General features: G+C 36.1%; 2 protein-coding genes across 6 annotated transcripts; both read right to left on the bottom strand.

Moving 5' to 3' along the window:
* Window positions 1-922: 922 nt before the first annotated feature.
* Window positions 923-24505, bottom strand: LOC144979715 (small RNA 2'-O-methyltransferase-like). 5 transcript variants are annotated; one of them, XM_078926649.1, is made up of 7 exons: window positions 24382-24505; window positions 20387-20596; window positions 17298-17545; window positions 14896-15084; window positions 13307-13493; window positions 10231-10487; window positions 923-1883 (listed from the first exon to the last, which is right to left on the bottom strand). In XM_078926649.1, exons 2-7 carry the CDS (start codon window positions 20549-20551, stop codon window positions 1430-1432), a joined length of 1500 nt encoding a protein of 499 aa, XP_078782775.1. In that variant the 5' UTR covers window positions 20552-20596; window positions 24382-24505; the 3' UTR covers window positions 923-1429. The 5 variants fall into 5 exon arrangements, with proteins under 5 accessions (XP_078782775.1, XP_078782772.1, XP_078782774.1 ...); XM_078926646.1 differs by lacking the exon at window positions 24382-24505 and adding an exon at window positions 24205-24274; XM_078926648.1 differs by lacking the exon at window positions 24382-24505 and adding an exon at window positions 24232-24273.
* Window positions 3167-9908, bottom strand: LOC144979714 (uncharacterized). The gene is made up of 3 exons (XM_078926645.1): window positions 8877-9908; window positions 7804-7954; window positions 3167-7112 (listed from the first exon to the last, which is right to left on the bottom strand). The coding sequence occupies exon 3, from the start codon at window positions 6205-6207 to the stop codon at window positions 4192-4194; it is 2016 nt and encodes a 671-aa protein (XP_078782771.1). The 5' UTR covers window positions 6208-7112; window positions 7804-7954; window positions 8877-9908; the 3' UTR covers window positions 3167-4191.

Here is a 24505-nt window from a genome sequence, read left to right as displayed (position 1 = left end):
TCATATGTGTGTCATTGTTAAAATCTGTCTTTTTGTTGTTAACGCCACCCATTTCTTTAATCATCCTCCACGCCTGCGATGCATTTGAATTTTTAAGGTTTGTTTCCATTTTATCTTTATATTTACGTTTTTCTTCATAAATTACCCTCTTTAATTGTTTTTCTGCCTCGTGCTGCTTGTTTTTGTCCCCACTCATATGAGCGATTTTCTTCATATTTATAAATAACTTAACTCGTTTGTTGACCCAAGGTTTGTTGTTGTTAAATATTTTAATCCTTTTAGTGTCCACGCACAAATCACAACAGAAATGAATATAAGACGTGACAACATCAACCCACTCGTCCAGTGACATGTTATCAGACATGAGTTCATCCCATATTGTGCAGTCAAAACAACCTTGGAGTTTGTTTATATTTTCTGTTGACCAAAGACGAGTTTCTTTCACAATGTTTATGGTTTGAAAAATGAATAATAAATATTGTGAAATTAAAGTTATCTTTTAGTTTTTATTAAATTAGATGACGTCATCATTTGTTGGGGGAGGGGGGGGGTCAGGTCAATGATGACAAGTGATGACTTGGGGGGGGGGTCTAAAAAGGGCAAATTTTTGATGACGTAATATGTGAACGCTCTCTAATGTTATATAGCGAAAAAAAAAACCCAAAAAACGGGACTTTGATGTCATGGCGATATAAGTGTGATGTTAATATAACTGTTGTTGATATATCCTCGTTGCACTGTATTGTGGTCTGTAGAGTACAGACTTTAAAGAAAGAAGGATGAAACTTTGGTAATCTCTAACAAGGCACTTTGATGAATTGCTTTTGGAATTTACATCCACTGATCACTTCAAAGTTGCATCTCTTCTCAATTTAAAACAAAAACAAACAATACAAACAAACAAAAAATACACAATAACGCCTTATTTTTCACATCTTTATTTTATGAATGTAGTCAAGTTAGCTCTTAAGCACTCATTTAGACCATGACAATGACCTTGACATCACTTTCCTTTATGCTTTGGATACCGTCTGCCTTGTGACCCTGAGACCATCTTTGGATCAGACTCAGAACCCATTTATTCCAAGATTAAGTAAGTCACTCTATATTGAAGTGATCACACGCCAAGGCTGTTTAATAACAGTTTTTCATTCCACTGCTGTGTTCTCAAATTTACAGACAAAGCAGCTATTTGGAGTGTCCCAAAAGTCCTTACCTTCCCCATTCTCTTGACTACAGGCACAATAATTGGGATGTCTCAAATATCTGGGCCTGGTTACATGCCAGATCTGTTCTGTGTGTCGGTAAACTCCCCATTGCCTACAGTTTGTAAACAGACAAGATTATCCGGGGTGTCCCAAAATGGATCAAGATCTTCCATCTTGGAACTCACAGTACTATCCAGAGTGTCCTAAAATTCATCACCTTCTCACGTCCTTGACATCACAGTACTATCCAATGTGTCCCAAAATTCATCACCATCTTCCGTGTGTGGAATCACAGCACTACTATTGGGAGTGTCCCACACAACACTACTATTGGGAGTGTCCCACAATTCATCTCTATTTCCTGTCTCTATTTTGTCTACATTGACTGGAATGTCCCACGACTCTGACGAGTCAACAACCTCCACAAGGCAATCCTTACAATTACAGTGACAAATTATGTCCTCAAAACTATTGGAGTTGACCTCATCTCCACAACCGCTGGCCTTATCATTACTCTTTATATGGTGACAAGAACACAAGGTTTTTCCTTGTTCGTTAACATCAACATCATCATCATCATATTCATCACTAGAGGGCTCCATAAAGTCATAAACATTGAGTGTGAGTCTCTCACCATCCTCTGAAACATCAAATTTCTTTCGTCTCAAACATTCCCTGAAATGAAAAAAAAGATTTTATAAACGACAACAATAAATGACCATACACAGCGTGTACTTCCATACTTCATGCCCCTCACAATTCTTAATTTATTCCACCAGCAGGCCATGTTGGAACCTAATGTCCATTCTAAACAGCTAAAGCTAGATGCCATTTTGTACAATCACTCTCAAAATGTCCATCACCACTTTCAGCCAGGTTGATTGAAATTGGCACAGAAGTCGAGAGGAGTAATGCATGTAAAGTATCTTACCCAAAGACACAACACAACAGTCAGAGTATAAGCGATAGTATTTATCAAACCAGTTAATGACCACACTTTTTTAAAAACTGCCTTACTTTAATATGAGAAGTCCCAATAACTCGGTAGAGTTTTTGTTTCACACGCAAAGGGACTGAGATCAATCCTGGGTGAAGGTGAGATTTTTTCTGAATCCCCTGTCCACCCAGCAGTGATTGGGTAGCTGGGACTCTAGGATCTGGCAGAAAGTACTTTTATATAGAATAGTGCCATATCCAAAGTATAGCAAGCAATTGCTATTGTCCATTTCACTTATATTTCACTTTTAATTTGACAAATTGGCTGATTTCAGTCAGTTGACTGCGGACTTACAGGTCTAAAACAAAAAAATATTTATGCTTGCCACAGACAACATAAACAAAAAATATGTATTTTAAGGAGACTTGTGGGGGAAAATTTGGGAAATTTGCTTATTTTTAGGAATATTTCAAACGACAAATGCAATTTATCAAAAATGCGTTAATAATGAAAGGTAACTGGCTCTGGATAAACTCATGAGGTCGTGGAACTATCATTAATTGACCAGTTGCATAAAAACTGGGAATATCAATGAGAAGATCAAAAGACTCAGCATTACAAAAAAATAATAATAAAAAAAAACTATAGTTTTCTGGAAATTATTTCTTTTTTTTGGAGTGTGAGGAAATGCTTCTATTTGGGAGTCTCCCACCTTTTTCGGGAGATTTCAGTTATGATGGGAAGCGTGTGAGGAAATGCTTCTATTTGGGAGTCTCCCACCTTTTTCGGGAGATTTCAGTTATGATGGGAAGCGTGTGAGGAAATGCTTCTATTTGGGAGTCTCCCACCTTTTTCGGGAGATTTCAGTTATGATGGGAAGCGTGTGAGGAAATGCTTCTATTAGGTACCACAAACTGATTTTTCATATGTGCAGAAACACATAACCAAGCACACAGTCATATAGATCTTGTAAAAACTTGAACACAGCTTTTTACAGTAACGAAATCGGACCACAAACGAATAAGTTATGAATTTTTCTAATTTTATTACGTACTCCGAGAATGCATAAAATTAGAAATGCGTCAAAAGTGTCAACTTCAAGGGATATTTACAAAAAAAGTGTTCAACATAAGATCAAAAGAAAGCATAAAATGGTACATGAAGTGGTAGATTATTAATACATATGAAAATGAAGTACATGTGAAAATAAATAGCAGTAGCACAATCCATCAAAAAGTAAGAAAATTTATATGGACTTAGTCATATTTTGAGTAAATCTCAAACAAAAGCAAAATAGACTGTTTTTGTACAGATATATATTGAGAAATTGAGGCATGATTATCCTAATAACTTTAAAATGCAATCTATTCGTGCTTGTATACAAGCTTAATTTTTTACAGAAGTATACAATAACAATTACTTGCGGAAAATCGACGACAAAGTCGAAGAAAAGGCCAATTTTGCCGTAATTTTGTGCAAGGGCAAAAAACGAGTACAAAAATAGGAAAATATTCCTCAAATGCTTAATAATCAAGATAGAACAATGAAATTTGCCATACTTATGTATTTTGAGGCACTGAATCCAATGAAAATGTCCATTTTATGATAGGAATACAATTACAGTAATGAAATAAAAATAGATAATCAAAAAATATGATTAAAGTAACGTAAATATATAAGACCCATGGAAAATCGTTAAACACATACCAAATTCATCATATACATGACATATGTCTATGCAGAAATGAAATATACCATAAATATGCATTAGAAACAACCAGGATGTGGAGGATTACATCTGTAAAGAAATGGAACATTTCATGACAAAATTTAAAAACAGACGGTACAAGATTATACAAAGTCAAAAAGATTAAAAGATAGGAAGACCCATATGCCATATCGTAACACAGACAAAAAGAGAACAGTAAGCAAAGGCTATACAAATAAATGTGTACATGAAAACAATGACAATTAAAAATTCATCAACAGAACACATCAAGTCTTGGCTATGATCGTACTTCATATGAATAAAATAACAAAATAAATTTATTGTTTACGACGTCTCTTACGAGGCCTAACAACAGGCATATCCTCATCACATCCAATATGTTTACAAAGCCGAACATAAAGCTGTTCTATATTTCCACCACTTGACAAGATATTCTCACCCAACACAATCTTTCTGTATTTAATTTGACTTTTCAAAATTGACTTAACATTTTCCTGATCCAACAGACGATCTAAATCCTCCTTGGTGGTACACACTCCCCCCTGGCATAAAATGTCATTTATAAGGTCATTTCTAATTCTAAGTTTCTTAAGCTCTAATTCTTCCTTCATGCGTTTACTTTCTTCCATTCTAGCCTGTATCACTACCCTAACATCTCTCTGTCTTTCCATACTTTTCTTCTTCCACCCCGGTGCATGTTTTCTTGCATCAACTAAAAGCCTCTTTATCTTTGAGACATCCTGTTTCTTTAAATAATTACTAGTCTTATTGATCTTCCACATGTTAAGTACAGTCCTGAAATGAATAGTTGAATTTCTACTTCTACACATATCATAATCTAAATGTCCAAACATACGTTCTCCAATTAAATTTGTAAGTGGAGAAGATTTCAAAATTAACAGCAATTCTTCATCAACAACATTACCAAACACACCATCAGGCAAAAAATCAGCCAACTGACGTTGGAATACAATAATAGACTTTGTAACAAGTGCAACAAAAGTAGAAAAAACTATACATTGATCAACAGGAGGATTGGTATGGTCATAAGGTACATTACATGAAAAATCATCAAAAACAGGAAAAGCATCCTCAAGTTTAAAATCTTCAGCAGACCATTTGGTAAGGGCGGAGTTCATTGCCTTAACATAGAAAGGAAAATCACCATGAGATTTACAACTGTTCATCAATGACCAGTAAGGGCCAGTGAAGAAAACATGGAATAAAGAAAGAGCATAAATAATAGAATACAATTTATCATCTTTCATATCGGCCAAAACACTTTGTGTAAGTAAATTGGAATGGGTGCAATAATCAGACAAAAATTCAATAACATCATCACGATGAAATGTAATGGCAGAGGCATTTTCAAATAAATTATTAAAGCGATTGCTTCTGAAACTCGTGAAAGCTGAATGTTTGTTTTTAGTATGAATGAATGTCAACCACTGTTCACGGCAACCACTTTTTTCATCACCACGAGGGCCAAGGATAGAAGAAACTGTTCTAATAAGTCTAAAGCCTGAGGGCTCAGATGCAGATGAAAAATGAGAATACTTGGAGTCTAAGTCTCTACCAACTTTACCTATTTCATTATCAATACAAGAAACAGCATCTTTAGCAGAAATTACAAGTCCTAAAAGAAAGTGGGCATTGCAAAACAAAAAATGGGTTGATGCATCTTGTCCAAGTAAATCCTTTTTATATGCTGAAAACTTTTCATCAAAACTTTTCATTACAGAGGCTCTGTCAGACATTAAACATTTTATCTTAGATAAGGTTTCATTAAATACTTCCTCTTTAATGGTTTCTTGACTTGTCTGACAATAAATATCACAAAGATCAGATAAAACTTCAATGCTTTTTTCTAATAAAGTATCTGCATCTTCACAAGCAACCTCTGTAAATCCTAAGGACAAAGTAACACCATTATCGAGAACAACATGTCGTTCTAAATACTGTCTTTTTTGACGACTGGTGCCATCAGTGGCAAGAGTAACATGTTTGCTTTTTCTAATTTCATCAACAACTTGATGCTTAGATATAATACTAGCTTCATTGGCAAAATTTAAAACAGTGGAAGTACATGGCAAATCATCATCAGTAAATTTACATTTAAATAATAAATCACTAACAGTTCGAACAACCTTAGTACAATTTTGTGCAGCAACATTACACTCACCAAGCAAAGACATATAAGTAAGCCTTACATCATCGCTAAAACGATTATTAGAATGATCTCTAGTTTCCAAAATTGAATCAGAATCTGTAGAAATATCTTTTAAAATAACTTCACTTAAAGCATTTGATTGTTGCTTGTACCTGCTTTTCATGGTTTGTTCAGAGTGAACTTTAGCTTTAAGCTTTAAAATATCAGAATTTAACAAATCTTCTTTAGCACAAAAATTTTCTTTATTACTAACTAATTCAAAAGATGATTTTCTTGTTTCAAAACAACTACTTTTTTACCAAGCACAACATTACGTTTATATAACTTAGAACGCTTTAAACTAGATAACGTTTGTGACAATTGAAAATTACTTGTACGACATTTACTCAATTTCTTCGTTAAGTCAATGACTTCATTTACAAGATTTTCATTTTGTTTAAGATCGTTTCTTTCATTCTTAAGAATGTCAATAGACAAATTCAAGGCCTCTATCTTAGACTCTGCTTTTGTAAGCTTTTGTTTCAAAGACAATATCTCAGATTTTAATTTGTTGTCGTTAACACAATTTACACATTCTGAAAATGAAGACACATTAGATGGTACTGGTACTGTTTCAAAATCAAACTCCAAAAGGTAAGCATCCAAAACATTTTTTTTACTTTTAGTTTTTTTCAAGGCCTTGATCTTTTTAACAATCTGAGAAATTTTACAACTTATCTGTTTATCACTAAATTTATCAACATAACCAAAAAGAGCTAACAATCTACGTGTCCAATGACAAACAAAACTATCAGGAAGAGAAGACTTATTTTTAAAACATTCAAGTTCATAAATAATAATATTTGTAAGTACCAAAGGTGGATTGGGTGTTGACAGAGTGAACTTGGAGGGGTCGTCAATCAGTGCTGCCTTGCATAAGCCAATGTTCTCCAAGGGTTGAGATATGGAGGAAAGATCAGCGGGAGCGTCCAAGTCTTCATGATGGATGGCATTTGTAATTGCATAAACGAGACATCCCTTCGTTACATGATGCTGATCCGGAAATAGCTGGTCAAACCATGAAATAACCTGAAAAGATGAATTAGGGATACATGATAATATGCTCAAATGAATTTAATTAGGTAATAACATTACAACTAAAAAAAGAAACATTAGCTCATGTGATACCTGGGGTTACAAGGCAAAACTTCTCACTGCATCAAAAACAAAAAATATTCATTTTTTGATAAAAATACTGACACCTGTATCAGGTCGTCCATATTCAGGACTAAATACGAAATTTCAAAAAAGTTTTCCAAACAAAATAACACTGGCTTGGATTTGAGCCTGCCATCTTCGGCTAGCGAACTCTCTTTGCTGATGTGTTTGACTGCGAAATCAACAAAAATCATATCACAAAAGTTTTATTTTCACTCCCATCTTCTTTAACTGGTGAATTAAGCTACTGTTCGTTTTATATTAAGAGCAATGATCATAATTTGAATGCTAACGAAGTATACCGTCGAGAATTATGCCAGTAAATGGATGTTTGCGACGTAAACTATACAGATACAGATACCTATACTATAACTGCAGAAAGAATATTTCTTTTTAAAAAATGAAGTTTTTATATAGTGATAGTGTGTTCCCATGGTCATGACCATTCTCAACTCCCCATGGAGCATACAGTACGGGCTGCTAAATGAAGCGCTCACATAAATGTACCCTTAAGTTGGGTACTCAGGTATGCCTGAATCGATTACACTTAATCACAACTTACATCTTCCCATGTGAAACCATTCCCCTCACATTTCAACATGTACAACTGCGCAAGTATCCTATGGGTCACTACGGCAGATCTGGCATCGACTTCCGTCGCCCTCGTCCAGTCTTCAGGAAAATGTCTCCAAGTACCTCATACAATGAATCACCTACAAAATAAAATCAGAGAGAAAAGACATGAGCAATGGATAAGTAAATTATAATAAATATCATTTTTTAAAAAGTAACCGGTCCCGTTAGCTCAGTTGTACAGCGTTCGCTTCAGGTCAGAGGTTCAAACATATTGGCTATGACAAATAAAGTCGTAAAACTGTATTGTTTCAGCTGCCCGCCTTACGTTCCACATTAAGGGCAAGGGAACAGTGAAATGACTGGTGGTTGGCCCGTGTCAGTATGGGTATACTATACTGTGACTGGGTGATAATTGTGAGTTGTGTTACACCGCATTTCTCAGTGTGGCAGCATGCAAATAATTGTTGAAGCAACACCGTCTCTAATGAGACCAAAGGTGGATTGGATGTTAATAGAGTAAAAACTAAACTTTCCGATCAAAGGTAGAAGTTAAAAGGTTGGAAGTTCGAATCCCCCCTACCACTCCAGGCAGCGCAAAGTTGAATCCTGGGAAAAGGGTCTTTACACATATTTTCCCACCCCCATGAGTAAAATAAAGTACCAGGCCTCATCAGCATCGTCTGTGTCCATAAAAATAGAATGGCAGACGGAATAGCGTTTTAATTCAGGTTGCAGGTTACAAAAACAAAAATTACAACATCCTGCCCTATGCATTAAATAAATGTTGCATTTGGTCTGGGAAAACTTGTAAAGTGTCCTAAGTACTGTAAATGGATGTGATATTGCGCTATATGAACCACCAGATATTTTTTTCTTCTAAATATCTGTCTAAATTTGGCAGTCAGATGTCCACGAAATGTGATCATTTTTTTTATTTTATTCTCCTGTCTCGATCTAGTAGAGATCTACCATGTCCAAAGAAATATCACAAGATATCTATAATATCTAACTAGCATTTCATTAAAAACAAGCTATTTTCATTAAAAGTTTAGTACTTACGCAAGGAAGAAGAAATATCCCCATTTGTCGTCTGCTCAGTTTCAGCGTCAGGAGTATCGTCCGCCATTTTGTTTTTGATTTTTTTCTTTCAATGTCAACAAACCGGTTTCGTGGTGGGTTTGAAGTCATCACGCTCGCTTCAAACGAAGCTGATCTATATAATTTCTTCACATTTTTAACGGAAAATGATTTATCTTTAATATGCTGGAAAGAAAAGTTGATATTTTTAAATTTTGACGGGAAAAATTTATCTTTGAAGTTTTCAATCGAAGATCTACCCTACTTCATTATTCGCGATATTCGATTGAAAGGAACGGAAATGAACGCCAGAATCTCGACTTCCGTTTAGTGAAAACCGCTTGTTGATTGGACAATTTCTAAGGGAGCGATCCTTATTTCAACGAACTTGGTCCCAAAAAAAAATGGAGAAATTATTGGTTCGCCGATCAAATCCCGATAAGAGTGCGTCATAAAAACGCAATTATAACAGAATTTCTATTAAAAAATAGATAAATCTAATAAGATGTTAAGACAGAGATAAGATTGAACAACAATAATACGTTGGTTTCATAAAAGTGGTTTAATAACATTTTTTTTAGTCAGAAGTTAAAAAGTTGCTATTTCACACCATCCCGGCCCCTTGGCAGGGGAAATCAACTTTTTTTGACTGGCGTTTGCGGTACCTACTTCTATTTGGGAGTCTCCCACCTTTTTCGGGAGATTTCAGTTATGATGGGAAGCGTGTGAGGAAATGCTTCTATTTGGGAGTCTCCCACCTTTTTCGGGAGATTTCAGTTATGATGGGAAGCGTGTGAGGAAATGCTTCTATTTGGGAGTCTCCCACCTTTTTCGGGAGATTTCAGTTATGATGGGAAGCGTGTGAGGAAATGCTTCTATTTGGGAGTCTCCCACCTTTTTCGGGAGATTTCAGTTATGATGGGAAGCGTGTGAGGAAATGCTTCTATTTGGGAGTCTCCCACCTTTTTCGGGAGATTTCAGTTATGATGGGAAGCGTGTGAGGAAATGCTTCTATTAGGGAGTCTCCCACCTTTTTCGGGGGATTTCAGTTATGATGGGAAGCGTGTGAGGAAATGCTTCTATTTGGGAGTCTCCCACCTTTTTCGGGAGATTTCAGTTATGATGGGAAGCGTGTGAGGAAATGCCTCTATTTGGGAGTCTCCCACCTTTTTCGGGAGATTTCAGTTATGATGGGAAGCGTGTGAGGAAATGCTTCTATTTGGGAGTCTCCCACCTTTTTCGGGAGATTTCAGTTATGATGGGAAGCGTGTGAGGAAATGCTTATTTTCAGGAGATTAGGCAACTCTTGGGATGCCAACCATCAGGATTTTCTCACCTCACTTCTTGAAGAGTGGCCAGTTGTTTAATATTATTCCTGTTGGCAATCTGACAAACTTCAATGCTGAATCTTTCACCGCCATCATCATCATCATCACCACCCCTGCCATTGTCGTTGTCGTCATCATCATTGTCATGAAGGTTATCCTCCATCCTGAAGCGTGCCAGCTGTCGTAACGTGTAATTCAATTCTAGGTCTAGTTTTTCCTCTTTCGACATTTTATTCTCTTCATAAGGGAAGTGTGACTCAGCAATCTGATTACAGGATAATAACAATAACAATCTTAATGACATTAAAATAATAATATTAGTAGTAATATTAATCACATTAAAATAATAATAATAATAAAAAATAAAAACAGTAATAACAACAACAACAATAATAATAATAATAATAATAATAATCTTGATATCAACAGAGCTAAAGTCAGGTGACCACAAAAAAAAAAACAAAAAAAAAACAATCAAAGAATATTTTATAGGACATGGAAAAATCCAAACGAGATTTGAAATAGTTACAGATGATACTTAAGGTGTATGATGTTGTCCAAGTGAGCAAATTGGGGGTTAATAATCTTGCCCAAGGAAAAAAAATGAAAGTGCCTGAAGAGAGGCTTGAACCCAGGACCTTCTGGGTCACAGTGATGTGCCTTAATCACTCGGCCACTTCGTCCCCTATGCATCGGAAACTGTCTCATATGTTTGACTATGTACATTCATTCATAAACATCCATTGGATGCACTTCTTGTTTTGGTTAATTGGTCATAAGCAGGGAAGTGGTTTCAGACTGTCCACTTTGTTAATGCCAACAAAGAAAAAAAAAAAAAGAAGACAAATTTGAGTTGTATTTGGTTCATACCAACCTTTTCACAGACTTGCCAACCAAGTCCGACTTCTTTAACTTTTTTTCTATGAAATTTTACCCTGTTTTTGCTTATTTTCTCAGAAAAACGCTTATTTTAATTTTAACTGGAGTCTGAAAAACCCCCAACTAAAACCATAACTTAATCCCCAGGGAGACCATAGTAGTATAGACATGATATGTCAAGCTAACAGAGGGAAGGGTGGTCTGAATCTCATCTTTTGACATTCTACAATTAGACTGCCTGGCTATTCATTTTTGAATTAGTCCTACATATCAGCATCATCTATCTTCTTAAACTTAATGGCTCGTGTGCATGATCCTTTTGTTGCTTTTGTTTTTAAGGGTTTTACGGCGCTTGCAACACATTTAGGTTATATCAGCGCCAGTAAAAAGGAAGAAAATGGGATAGTCGAAAGTTCTAGAATTACAATTAAAGCACCCAAGAGAGAGTAAGACAAAGGGGAATTGGGAACAAATAGGGATCAGATGTAGATTCCAAGAGCATACCATCAATGTACTTAGCTTGAGATCACCTATAAGTCTCATCCGGACACAAGCACAAAATCCAACAAGGAGGAATACACTCAGATGCTTACATCATACATCAAAAATAAATATAATAATACATAACAGAGAGATGATTTACAAGGAAAAAAATATCATCTCTCAAAACAATAACTATGCATTTGACTGTTTCCCTCCCAGCCAGGACTCTGGCCAGGGCCAGGACAAAACCAAGTAATCTCATTCCAAGACAAAGACAGAAAGCATGTTGGAAAACAGATATAAGGGGATAGAAGACACAGTATGTACCCCCCTGCCCGCTATGGGAGGTCAGGATCCCCACCCAGCGTGATCCTCTTAAAACCGAGGCATTTTAAATGAATGGTGATGATAGGTAGTCGGTATGCCAAATGCCATTAACAATGATTAGAGCTTCTAAAAGGCTGTCATTAATCTTCGACCGTTTGTCACTTTTTATCTTTCTAACATGCAAATTAAACATGTTCACAGCTTGCGGAAGAATGGGGCATGACTAAAAGGTTTAAGAATAACATATAAGTCATTCTGTATCAGAATCATTTGCTTGCTTTGCCCAGATTTTAACTATTATGTCAGATTCTTGGATTTTGCATTGTAGAATCATGTGCTGAATGAGAATAAGTTAGGCCTCAAGAACACCTAAGGAAGCAACCAATGGAATGAAAGCTGGTTTAACCATGCAATTGACTGATCCTCTACTTATTCATTTGGGCAACAACTTCAATCTTTAAAAAAAATTTAAAAAATAATAATTGCCCTGATGGGGCAAATATCCAATAAGGTAAAGTAATAAAGTCTCATAGTGTGAGATAACAATTGGCAAAGGTGGTTTTCTTTTGTTTTGAGAAGTTCTTTCCTTTCAAGTATCTCTCAGTCGCACTGTCCATTGCGATGTCATTTTGATCACTTTTAGTGTAATCTAGATTGAAACCCAAATCAGGGCTCCTTTGAAGGTACATGCACTTGGCTTGACAAATTTGGAAATAATATCCACCAACCCTTTTTACGTGGATTCATGGAGATTGTGTATCTTGGAGTAATCAGATTGATTAAAAGTAAACGAGAGGGCCAGGCTCTGGCAGTCTCAGAGCAAAACAGTAAATGGATGGATTTAGCCTTGACAGACCCCCCCCCCCCCACACACACACACACACAAACTCACCCCCACCCCTTTAATACAATATTATAATAATATCTGACTGCATACACTAATCGGACACAAAATATGTATTGATTGACCATAGAGGATGATTACGAAACTGACAAAAACTTACACTTTTTAAACAAAATTTCCATCTTGCATATTTGTGACCCACCGTCTCAAAGCGGTATTATGTCCGGATACACACGGTTAGGGAAATTGAATTCATAGCCACAAATATCAAACTTGGGTTTAATTTATCTACGTCATGCTGGAGTATAAATACTATTTATTGCTTTGCAAAACTTTCTAAGATCCGATTTCTCATCATTCTATCTCTAAATTTACATTTTTGGGTCATGAATCATCCCGACATAATACCGTTTTGAGACGGAGGGTCACATTTTATCTCATTTGTTATCAAAATCCGTACTAAAATACGGAAAATCGTACTGGTTGGCAAGTCTATTTTCAGGTCAGGAAGAAGGGATGATGCAACATAGCTACTACTTTCACATACTAACCAATTCGTAAACTTCCCTGCTCTCCACTTCTTTGATACCACGGACATTCAAGTCTTGTTCATCAATCCGTTTAAAAAAGGCTGCTTGAGTACAAGGGCCATAGTCAGAACTATTCTGTGTGGAATGTTGAAAGCCAACCCCTGTGTAGTCAACCTGGTAACCGTAAGATTGGGACACATTCTGACACCTGGATAGATGAATGGATGGATATAAAGTGGAAACTTGATACAAGTGTCAGGGGGGGGGGGGGGGGGGTGAAACCAAAGCTCAATTCCTGTGTGGGTGTGGGGAAGTGTGATGCACATCCATATTTAACCATTCAACAATGATATCTAATTTCTTCCAATAGCCATCAGTTGACCCATTCATGCAAACCTATCAGACCTTAACTCTTTCAAGTTCACCATGATTGAAAATAAAACAAATTCGTCCCATTTTCCATTCATATACACTTCTCCCTGTTCAATTGAAACTTGTGCTCCATCAGTTGACCAATTCAGAAATGTCTACATCAGTGACATGCCAAAAACAAGATCACACCAACTACGCAGATGATTCGGCTCTCACTGGAAAGAAATTAAAACGAACTGAGCTATGACACCTCAACCCTCAAAAGCTACTTTGATAAATGGTACTTAAGAATGAACACCACCAAATCAGTGGCCACAATTTTCCACCTGAACAACCAAATGGCAAATAAATTCCTCCAAGTAAAAGTCGGTAGCACAATACTACCAAACGACAATAATCCCAAATATATTGGAGTCACTTTAGACAGACAACTAAGAAAACATCTCGAGAACTGTGCAAATAAAGTCGGAAAACGAAACTGCCTTCTCAAAAAAGTTACTGGAACATCATGGGGAGCATCCCAGACAGTATTGAGGACAACAGCACTTGGACTCTGCTATAGTGCGGCTGAGTATTGTGCTCCAGTATGGACAAGGCGCTCACATACAAACAAACTTGACATCAAATTAAGAGACACCATGCGAGTGATAGTGTATAAAAACCACACCAACACAATGGCTACCAGTCACCAGCTCAATTGCCCCTCCACACCTAAGAAGAGCACTGTCAAATCAAAAAGAACTAAACAAGGCCCAATTAATATCCCCCTCGCACAAATAGTGAAAGACGCCCCACAAACAAATCGACTTAAATCCAGACGACCCTTCCACAAATCTGGAATAGAAAACCTTGACATCACCACTGCCTGGGCCAATGAATGGCAATCAAACCTGCCAAAAAATGGACAATACATTACCAACCCTACTCTGCATCTTCCTGACTTTAAAACAGCAAAAAGAAAACATTGGGTCACCCTGAAGCAAAGAAAGCCTCTATCGATGGAGACTCATTGACTCACCAATCTGCCAATACTAAGGGGCACGTCAAATCAACGACCATCTGGTCCTGCAATGCCCAGTAACAAAATTAGAAGGGGGTTACGAAACAATCTTTGAAGCCGGAGATGACCTGACATCATGGATCGACAAACATAATTGCGAGGTGTAGCCATACGCTACTACTACTACCCATTCACACAAACCTATGGTTCACCAGTTGACCCATTCATACAAACCTACCAGGCCTTAAACTGCTCTCTGGTCCATTCAAACTTGTGGTCCCAGTGTCTGAAGGCTGTAGGGTTGTCGTTGCCAAACAACACATTGAACTCCGAATTGGGCGTGGTCACAATGATGTGTTGTGGGTGAATGGCCCCGAATACATTCCTTGTTACAGACTCTAGGACATCAGGAAACAGATGCTCAATGCTGTCAGAAGGAAATACAAACAAAACAAATACACAAAAGCCAATTTTCAAGTATTGTTGATCTAAAATAAAAAAATTTATTACTGTTAATGATGTTAGTGAATGATAAAGATAAATTTTTATTGTCAACAATATGGAAATTTCAAGTGTAGCATCAGTGGCTATGTAAAGTATAATCTTTTTCATTGTACGAGGTATGTTTCAGAGTTATGTTTCCCTGTAGCGCTGTACTCGCATAATATTATGAATAACCTTGTATTTGGTATCAAATAAAACTTTATTCAATTACTTATTGAACATAAGCACCGTTAAGTTCCACATACTTCTGCATTCGGTGTACCAAACAGTCAAAGATGTTGACCAGTGGCTGTTTGTCCAATGCCATGATTACATTCCTCATCACCTCTTGCAGAATCTGGTCCTCATCTTCAAATCATTGACCTCGCAGCATCTCTAATGGAAGTCGAATGGGGCAAGATCAGGAGAATAGGAGGGGATTCGAACAATTCCCACGAGCAGCCCTCAAGAAGCCGTTCGCAACTCTTGACCTGTGAAGAAGTGCATTGTCATGATGCAGAATGATGCCTCGTTCAAGCAAAACGGGTCTTTTTTTCATATCACTGGTCACAGTAACAATTTGTCTTTAAGAACAAATCTGTAATAGTTTCCGTTAACACTTTGACCAGGTGGGATAGGCCATTCAGTATAATGTCACATGTGTTGGAAAAAGCCTGATGTGTACCACGTTCTTCTCTCCCTCTTTTCTGCGAGCTTTCTGCTTGTCAGATTTCCCATCTTCAACTTCCCTGACCCACCTTCTGACAGTTTGAATTGATGAGCATTGTGCTCCAAAACTTTACAAAGGTCTCCATCTATTTCGATAGCAGATTTGTTGAGAAGAGTTGAAAATTTGATGACAACCCGAATATCGTAGCATGAGAAGATTGCATCAATGCTTTGCTTTGCCATTTTCCTTTGATTACGCTTAGACAATTGGCGAAAGTACAACAAACTTGCCACATCACAACTCTATGACACGACATTAAATATACTTGAAATTTGGCATCAAGATTTCTTAGATATGACGTCATATTGTCTCAAATTTTAGTAGTTCTAGATTGATTATCAGCGGTTAAAGAAGAGGGAAACTTAATTCTGAAACACACCTCGTAGGTTGAAGGAGGTTCAAAAGATTTTAAAACATTCTGTATGTGTTAAGTATTTTGTAATTGTTTTTGAAGTTGTTATATTCATTTTTGTTCTACACTTGTTAACAGTTCACAACTTCTAGCAGCTTAAAGTTTTCAATTCGTCTTGTTGAATACACTAAGATCTGATGTCATGTTGAAATTCAAAATAGTAACTCTTCGAGATTTAAAGCGTAGCCTTCATAAATAAACAGCCTGGTCAAAAAATTTCATCACAACACAAGGTGATGGCCACCTAAAGAGAGTAAATAGTGAGTTGTATTCTTTTGTATGACCAATGGAATCAATTGTTTCCTTGATCACTACTAATAACAAATCAATTTTAACTTAACAATTTTAATTTCTTTTGGTGGTCGTCACCTTGTATTGTGACATAATTTTTAGGAAAGTGTCAAGCTGTCAGTTTACAAAGTTTAGTGTCAAAGCAACAGAATCTGACAAAACACATTTTTAATTTGGCCACAAAATTATAAATAAGTTAAATCAAGATGGCCCTAAATTTGTCAAAATGTCTTAGTCCGAGACTTCCTCTCACAGACTTGCCAACTTTTCAGAAACAGTTCGGGGAAATTTTTTGGAAAATCTGGAATTAAAATGAAGATGTGATGGTGCTGGTCATGGGAATAGTAATGATGACAATGATAATAGGTGATGGTTTTCTCTGAGTATTCAAAAACTATCAAAATCGAAAAAACAGATGGAAATTAGGGAGACAGTGACGAGGACAAATATTTGGAATTTCCCGATTAAAATCAGGAGAGTTGGCAGGTCTGCTATTGAGTTTGAGACTTTTTGTCAAATTGGGGGCCATCTTAAATGACCAATTTTTTAGGTATTTTTTTCTCTCTTCTTTTTTTGACTAAAACTAAAAAACAACAACTTCTTTGTCAGTAAATGGTTGACACTACATGGTTGTAATGAGTAGAAGGCAAATTTATACAATATGAATAGGTTTTGTATAATTTTTTTAAATAAAGTCAGATAACAGCCCAAAATCCACACCCACACTTCAATCAAGGTCACAGCTTGGTACGCCTTCATCCTCTCATCAAAGTCTCCTGCACTTCCTGCATACATGTACACACCCAAGGGGTTGCTACGGCGATGAACGTAATCCTTCACTTGGGGAGAAATAACTCTTGTTCTACTCATGAGCAAATCCTTGTCTATGTCCACTAAGGCAATCTCCTGCAGGCTGGGGACAGTCGACAGAAGGCGGAAAAACCCACATTCTGAGCATCCAAAATCGATGACCTGTAATATACCGTTTGTAAGATTAACCATCTCCTTACCAATTTAGAAAAATTGTCAGATTCATTACAATATGGCCAACATTTTTCTTATTCTGAATGCTTTTGTACGTGACAAAATTTTAAGAAACACTTTTGTTATAGCTATAAAATCTTGAAACTGTGTTATAAAGCTCATTTTACACAGCAAAATAATGTACCCTATGGGATATTATTTTTTCTATTATGAATGAGCAAGAACAATTTTTTTTTTCTTTTTTAGTGTTTTAGATGGGTGTGAAGTTTTGACAAAAATCCTGAAAATAGCTGGTAAGGAGAGAGGTAAAGGCACTTGTTTTACTTGCAGGTCATTTACATAATAAAAAAAAAGAAGACGCTAAAAAGAAAAAATAGATATAATATCGGACCTGACAACTTGAAACACCAGTCACGATAAAGAAATTTATAAATTTTCAGTTGGCCCTCAGCATGATTAAATAAGCTTCATATCTAATTACGTGTTATCTGGAACCAAATTGTTTTATTATGTTTTAAATCTTAAAGCATTTCTGTAGTAGGAGAGAAAAACTCATAGCTCTACAAAATTCTTTGGTAGAAAAAGGCAGGCCTGTAATATTTGCACCACAAGCATCAACCAAAATATCTCAGCGATGATAATGGCAATTTGGCAAAAAGGAGGAAAATGTATCAGTCCATTGGGCCAACTCAAACCAAACTGCAAAATTTACAATATCAGAGTTACGTAACATTATGATAATAGTACACTATATTTGCTGAGCGATTTACCATATCATGAAAAAGTTACCTAATGCGCTTTTCATTGAAAAATGTTTGACACTGCAAAAACTGGAAAATGTCAACGAAAATCCCAAAATCCTGGAATTCCGCTGAAGAGTATCATCACTGAATCTATATAAAAATATATTATATCAAATCCGACGTTGAAGAAAAAAATCTTTATGCACAATTTTCACTTTCTCAGAATTCTCACTTTGTTGTTTGTTTGTTTGGGTTTTACAGCGCTTGTAACACATTTAGGTCATATCGGCACCAGGAAAAAGGTAGGAAATGGGATAGTAAAAAGTTCTTGGATTACAAATAAAACATCCAAGAAAAAGGAAGATAAAGGAGAAGTAGCTCAAATAGGGAACAGATGTAGGTTCCAAGAGCACACTATCAAAGTACTTAGTTTGAGATCACCTAAAAGTCTCATCCTGACACAAGCATAAGTCTCAACTAGGAGGAACACACTCAAATGTTTACAAATCATAATATATATAATATGTAAAACAAATATAATACAATGCATAACAGAGAGATGATATACAAGACAAAAAATATCACCTCCCAAAACTCTTAACTATACATTTGACTATTTCCCTCCCAGCTAGGGCCAGGGTAAAACCAAGAAATCTCAATTAAAGACAAAGGCAGGAAACATGTTGGAAAACAGATATAGAAGGATAAAAGACACAGTGCCTCCCTGCCCACTATGGCAGGTCAGGAACCCCACCCAGAATTCTCACTTTAAAATGCTTTATGATGGACAGAGTGTGGTTCAATTTGGACATATATATATATATATATATATATATATATATATATATATATATATATAATATATATATATATATATATATTCAATTTATGAAGAAAAATATAATATATAGTTTTTGTCCCCTTTTATCATAAATTTTGGACAAAGAATGTGAATCTGGCGGAATTAATTAACCTATCCAAACATGCCTCCTCTCCCCCCCCCCCCCCCCCCCCCCCCCCCCCCCCCCATGAAAACATATCAGTGTTTAACTAACAATATCTAATTAATTGAAATACCTATATAATTAATATCAGACACATTCATAATATCAATTAACAAAGAGACATTAGACATATCACAGAGAAATGATTTACGAGGAAAACTATATCACCTGTCATAAAAAATACATGACAACAGTGACCATACCCCGATGCTGTGATCCACAATCCAGGATTTTCTATCAATGCACAAATGCAAGTGACCCCAATAGTTTTGTCTCACAACACACTATTGTATGAATGCATTTGATACCTAATTCAGTCTTTTTATTGATGACAAATTAATAATTACAATTACAAAGACCGAAGCACAATGGGCTGTCATCTAAGCCTTGTAGATCATTGATCTCATGCATTGGCTGATTTGTGAGTATTGCTCAAGCAGAGAAACCATCAAGCCTCAAGAAATATTGTTTAACTCTTTCAGCGCCATTAGCTGCACTGAGTGGCCAGAGCAGAATCTGTTCTACTGGCCAATGGCCGCACAGTGCCGCCGGTCTTGAAAGGCAAAAATAATAATGTAATCCAATCCTACTTTCTACAAATGTATTATAAATTGAACCAATGGTATTATTTCTATCATCAGAACATTCAATTGGCCATAGGAGGGTATTTCCATTGAGATTTTGAGCAAAATTTGATTGTTGCTTTGTCTTAGCTGCCATTCTCATGCTGTCTCAATCAGGTGTCAGACATTTTGTGACGGAAATACAAATATAACTTCAGCACTCAAAGAGTTAAGTCTAAGTTGTCCAAATAGAGTTTCCTTTGTTGAACACGACAAAGGACCAAATTGGTGTCAAACGTTATTCCCCTAATACTAATAGAAAGACAAAAGACGGTCACTGTCATCTGGTTTCCATTTCGGCAAAGACAACATTTAAAAAAACAAAAAACCTAAATCAAATCCAATCAAGGCAAAACATTTCTCACTTATGTCGCCAGAGCATCAGTAAGTAAAACAACAGAAAGTTGTTTATTTCACCAGACATTTATTACACTCAATCTCGAGACATGAAAAACTTACTGTTTTAACAGAATGATTGGCCAGATAATCCACGGCCAGCTTGTACCTCTGTAGGTAAAGAGGGGGAGAGAACTGAACACCATTTGCCGACTCTTCCTCTTGAAAGGAGTGGCTAGATTTGCCAGATTGACCATCACAACAGTCAGCATCCGTAGTAGTATTCATCTCATCTTATTATTTAAGGAGGTCATACAGGGATTACCGCTAGACCTTTCCAAGAGAAACAAGTAAACCGTTACATTAACTTACATTGTACTTATTGTGGTCACAGGAAGACAGTTCCTGATATTTAAAAAAATGTTGTTCAAAAATGAATTATAACAGCTTAAAAAAAAAAGCAAAATAACAAACATGGGATCATTTCTGACTCAAAATTAGCTAGAGACTGATTTCAGACTCTAGATAGGTCCGATGAGCCATTGGAAGAGTGAGGCCATAGTTTGGATTAAGATTTAATCAACACAGTTTCACTTAATCACTGTTGCTTTTTTTTCCCCCACTGTATCAGTATCTGAACAATTTTGCTATCATTTTAAAGAGAAGAGGATCAGCTTTCCTTTGGTGGGGTTGATATCAATGTACAATGTAGCACAGTCTATCAAAAGTTATAGTTTGATGAAAATGACCATAATCATGGTCTCCCTAGCCAAATTGATGTTTTGACTAGGTAAACCACGATTTTTATGCCATCATAGTTCAAATGGCCTGTTTGGGATAAGTTGACCACGAATTTGGCCTCCCAAATCCCCAGAATGTCTTTCCAATCAGATATTATTAAGGTTGTTGTCACAATAAAATTAATCTAGGTATATATAATATATATATATATATATATATATATATATATATATATATATATATATATATATATATATATATATATATATATATATATAATATTAAACGTTAACACATCACCAAATAGTTAAATCTAGAAAGATGTCGTCAACTTCAAAAGATGTTTTCTTTTTTGTTTTTTTTTTGTTTTGTTTTTTAAAAACCAAAAATGAAAATGCCATGAAGTGGTAAAAAAGCTCTAATACTAAACTCGCATTTTATAATTTAATGGCTGCAGCTATTCGGACTCAAATTCCAATGTGCATGTACAATCAACATGTTATTTGGACTCGGTCTAAATAGTCTTCCAGATTTAAAAAAAAAATATTTTTTAAATATTGTTATAAATTACAGTAACTATCAACAGGTAGTCTAAAGTCTAAACCCTCTATATTTTGATAAGAAAGACAAAATCATTGTTCAGCTGGAAGTCCAGTTAGAAAAAATTAAAAAGAATAGAGTTAACACTCTTCAAAAGTAACAAAAGTCAGTTAAAGTAACTGTGGTTTAAAGGAAAAGCTTTGCTAACAACACAGCGTCATGTCCAAACAAAATCAGGACATTTTTATTTTAAGGTCACCTCTATTCGCATTAGTACTACGAATAGTGATTTTCTCTATTTGCAGTAGTACTGCGAACTGCAAATAATGATTTCCCCTATATTTGCAGGAGTAATGCGAATAGTAGATAGCGTTCATTTCACAGTACTACTGCGAATAATAGATAGCGTTTGTATTCGTTATTCGCAGTAGTACTGAAATAGTAGATATCATTCATTTCAGTTATTTGCAGTAGTAAAGCAAATGCGTCTTCGTTCTGTATTTGCAGTAGTAGCTTGCGAGCCTAGAGCTTTATTGTATGGAGGATTGGGCGCAAAATATAAATAAACTACATTATTATTATTATTTTTGTTGTTGTTGTTGTTGTTGTTGTTGTTGTTTTTTGATGTTTTTTTTTGGTTTGTTTTTTTTGTTTTTTATTATTATTTTTTTAAATTTATTTATTATTATTACTATTGAGCCTATTCCTAATTTTGCATTTTGTTGACGATGTGTCATCTTGTTGTGTGGTGATAGTGGTGTTGATGTGTTGGTTGTGATTGTAGTGGTGGTGGTGATGATGTAATAGTGATATTGATGATGACTACAAGGATAATGATGATGTAATGGTGGTGGTGGTTGCTGTAGTTTTGATAACGATGTGGAAGCTGTGATATTGGTAGTAATGATGATGATGTGATGTAGTAGTAGCGGCAGTTTATTGATGGAATTCTATTAGTTGCAGGAGCACTGAGATATGAGTCATGAGCAACAGAGAGAGAGAGAGAGAGAGAGAGAGAGAGAGAGAGAGAGAGAGAGAGAGAGAGAGAGAGAGAGAGAGAGAGAGTGAGGGAGAGAGAGAGAGAAAGAGAGAGAGAGAGAAAAAGAGAGAGAGAAAGAGATTCATGGAACTTTATAAAATATATTTAACTAACTGTAAATAATACAGTAAACGGGAATGGAACTATTCTGATTAAAGTAATCTGACAGATAAGCTGATAGATTTCAAGATGATGGATGATCAAGTCAGAGAGGTGGGGACGGGGAAATTTTCATGGGCTGGATTGGGGTAACAGAAACAAAACACCATCTTGTCAAATTTCAGACTTGAAGGAAAAGTTGAAACATTCAATTCTAAGTCACACAAAATGTTTCAATCGTCCCTCCTTTTCTTTCCTTCTCAAACTAACACACTCTCATTCAACTTCAAGCCATTCGACAACACGCCATTTTGAACAGAAAAATACAGTTTTGTGTTCAGTGAAGGGACAAAGACTAATTTTCAGAGATGGAAGAACGCTTCTACTATTGTTAATATTGATTCTGCTGTGAAATCACAATTCGCAGTACTACTGAGAATAAGTACTTCGTTTTTTTAATCAACATTCTGACTTCTGATAGTGTTAGACTGGCACCAATCCATCTAGGTCTGAAGCAGGGGTTATGAGCTGACTCAGTCTGATATGAGCAAAAGAGTTCTTCTGAACTCTTCTTCCTGTTTCTTTATCATTTCCGCCCTATGCCGCATTGTGTTTCACTGCGCACGCACATTGGCATTGGAATTTGAGTCTGAATAGCCACAGGAGACTTCCAGACTAGAGTCCGAATTGCCACTTCGTTAATTATTATGCCAATTAATAATATCACATTTATAATAAATATAGAACATGTCACCGATCGCATCTGTCTCGAGTCTTGAGCTTGAACTTGAGCAGAGTCTTGTGATTGTGAGTGAGTGAGATTATGGCTATGGACTATGGGATTTCTCCTCAAGCCCAGATTCAGATTGCGTTGCCTCGGCCTCACTCAGACTCATCAAGACTCAGGTAAAGATAAGTGATTTCATTGATCATTGGTTTACTTGATAAAGAAGACTCCTGGGTGGGGTTCCGACCTCCCATAATGGGCAGGGAGGTACCTCTGTGTCTTCTATCCCCCTATATCAGTTTTCCAACATGCTTTCCGTCTTTGTCTTGGAATGAGATTACTTAGTTTTGTCCTGGCCCTGGCCGGATGCCCTTGCTGAGAGGGAAACAGTCAAATGTATATAGATAGTTTTGGGGGATGATATTTTTTTCCTTGTAAATGTAAATCATCTCTGTTATGCGCTGCATTATGTTTTGTTAATGTATTATATATATGATTTGTAAAAATTTGAGTGTGTTCCTCTTAGCAGGAACTGTGCTTGTGTCTAGATGAGACTTTTAGGTGATCTCAAACTAAGTACACTGATAATGTGCTCTTGGAATCTACACCTGTTACAGTTACTGACTTAGTAAGTTACTATTCCCAGTTCCCTTTTGTCTTACTTTTTCTTGGGTGCTTTATTTGTAATTCTAGAACTTTTTACCATCCCATTTTCTTCCTTTTTACTGGCGCTGATATAACCTTAATGAATTGCAAGCGCCGTAAAACCCAAAACAAAAAACAAAGAAGACTCACGAAACTTGACTTGCATACATTCGACACAATAATTGAAGTAGTTGAACGGACTTACTTGAAAGTGAAAGTGAAAGTACGCAGTACGCAGAAACTTGATTGTTCGATCGACTAAACTTGACATTAAAATCCATGTTTTTGGGATTAAAACTTTTAAAAGTATTATAATTCGCCTTTTACCTGTGCTTCCGCACGAATTACAAAATCTCTGAACTGTAGTAGAGGCATAGACTAGGGGCTATCTCCTCCGTACACTTTTTACAAAAATATTGTTCTCTTCATATTTTCTGCTTTTAGATTTTTT

Source organism: Berghia stephanieae, chromosome 9, assembly GCF_034508935.2.
Source record: "Berghia stephanieae isolate SIO BIC M18660-M18661 chromosome 9, UCSD_Bste_1.3, whole genome shotgun sequence".
Lineage (NCBI taxonomy): Eukaryota > Metazoa > Mollusca > Gastropoda > Nudibranchia > Aeolidiidae > Berghia > Berghia stephanieae.
Note: the sequence above shows the minus strand (reverse complement) of the source record. Positions and strands in the feature narration are given on the sequence as shown.

Coding starts and splice junctions, on each gene's coding strand:
- LOC144979714 (XM_078926645.1), bottom strand. CDS start 6,207: ATGAAAAGCAGGTACAAGCAACAATCAAATGCTTTAAGTGAAGTTATT.
- LOC144979715 (XM_078926649.1), bottom strand. CDS start 20,551: ATGAATACTACTACGGATGCTGACTGTTGTGATGGTCAATCTGGCAAA. Junction 15,085..17,297: donor GCTGTGACCTTGATTGAAGT/GTGGGTGTGGAT, acceptor TCCTTCTGACAG/CATTGAGCATCTGTTTCCTG. Junction 13,494..14,895: donor AGAGAGCAGTTTAAGGCCTG/GTAGGTTTGTAT, acceptor TCATCTATCCAG/GTGTCAGAATGTGTCCCAAT.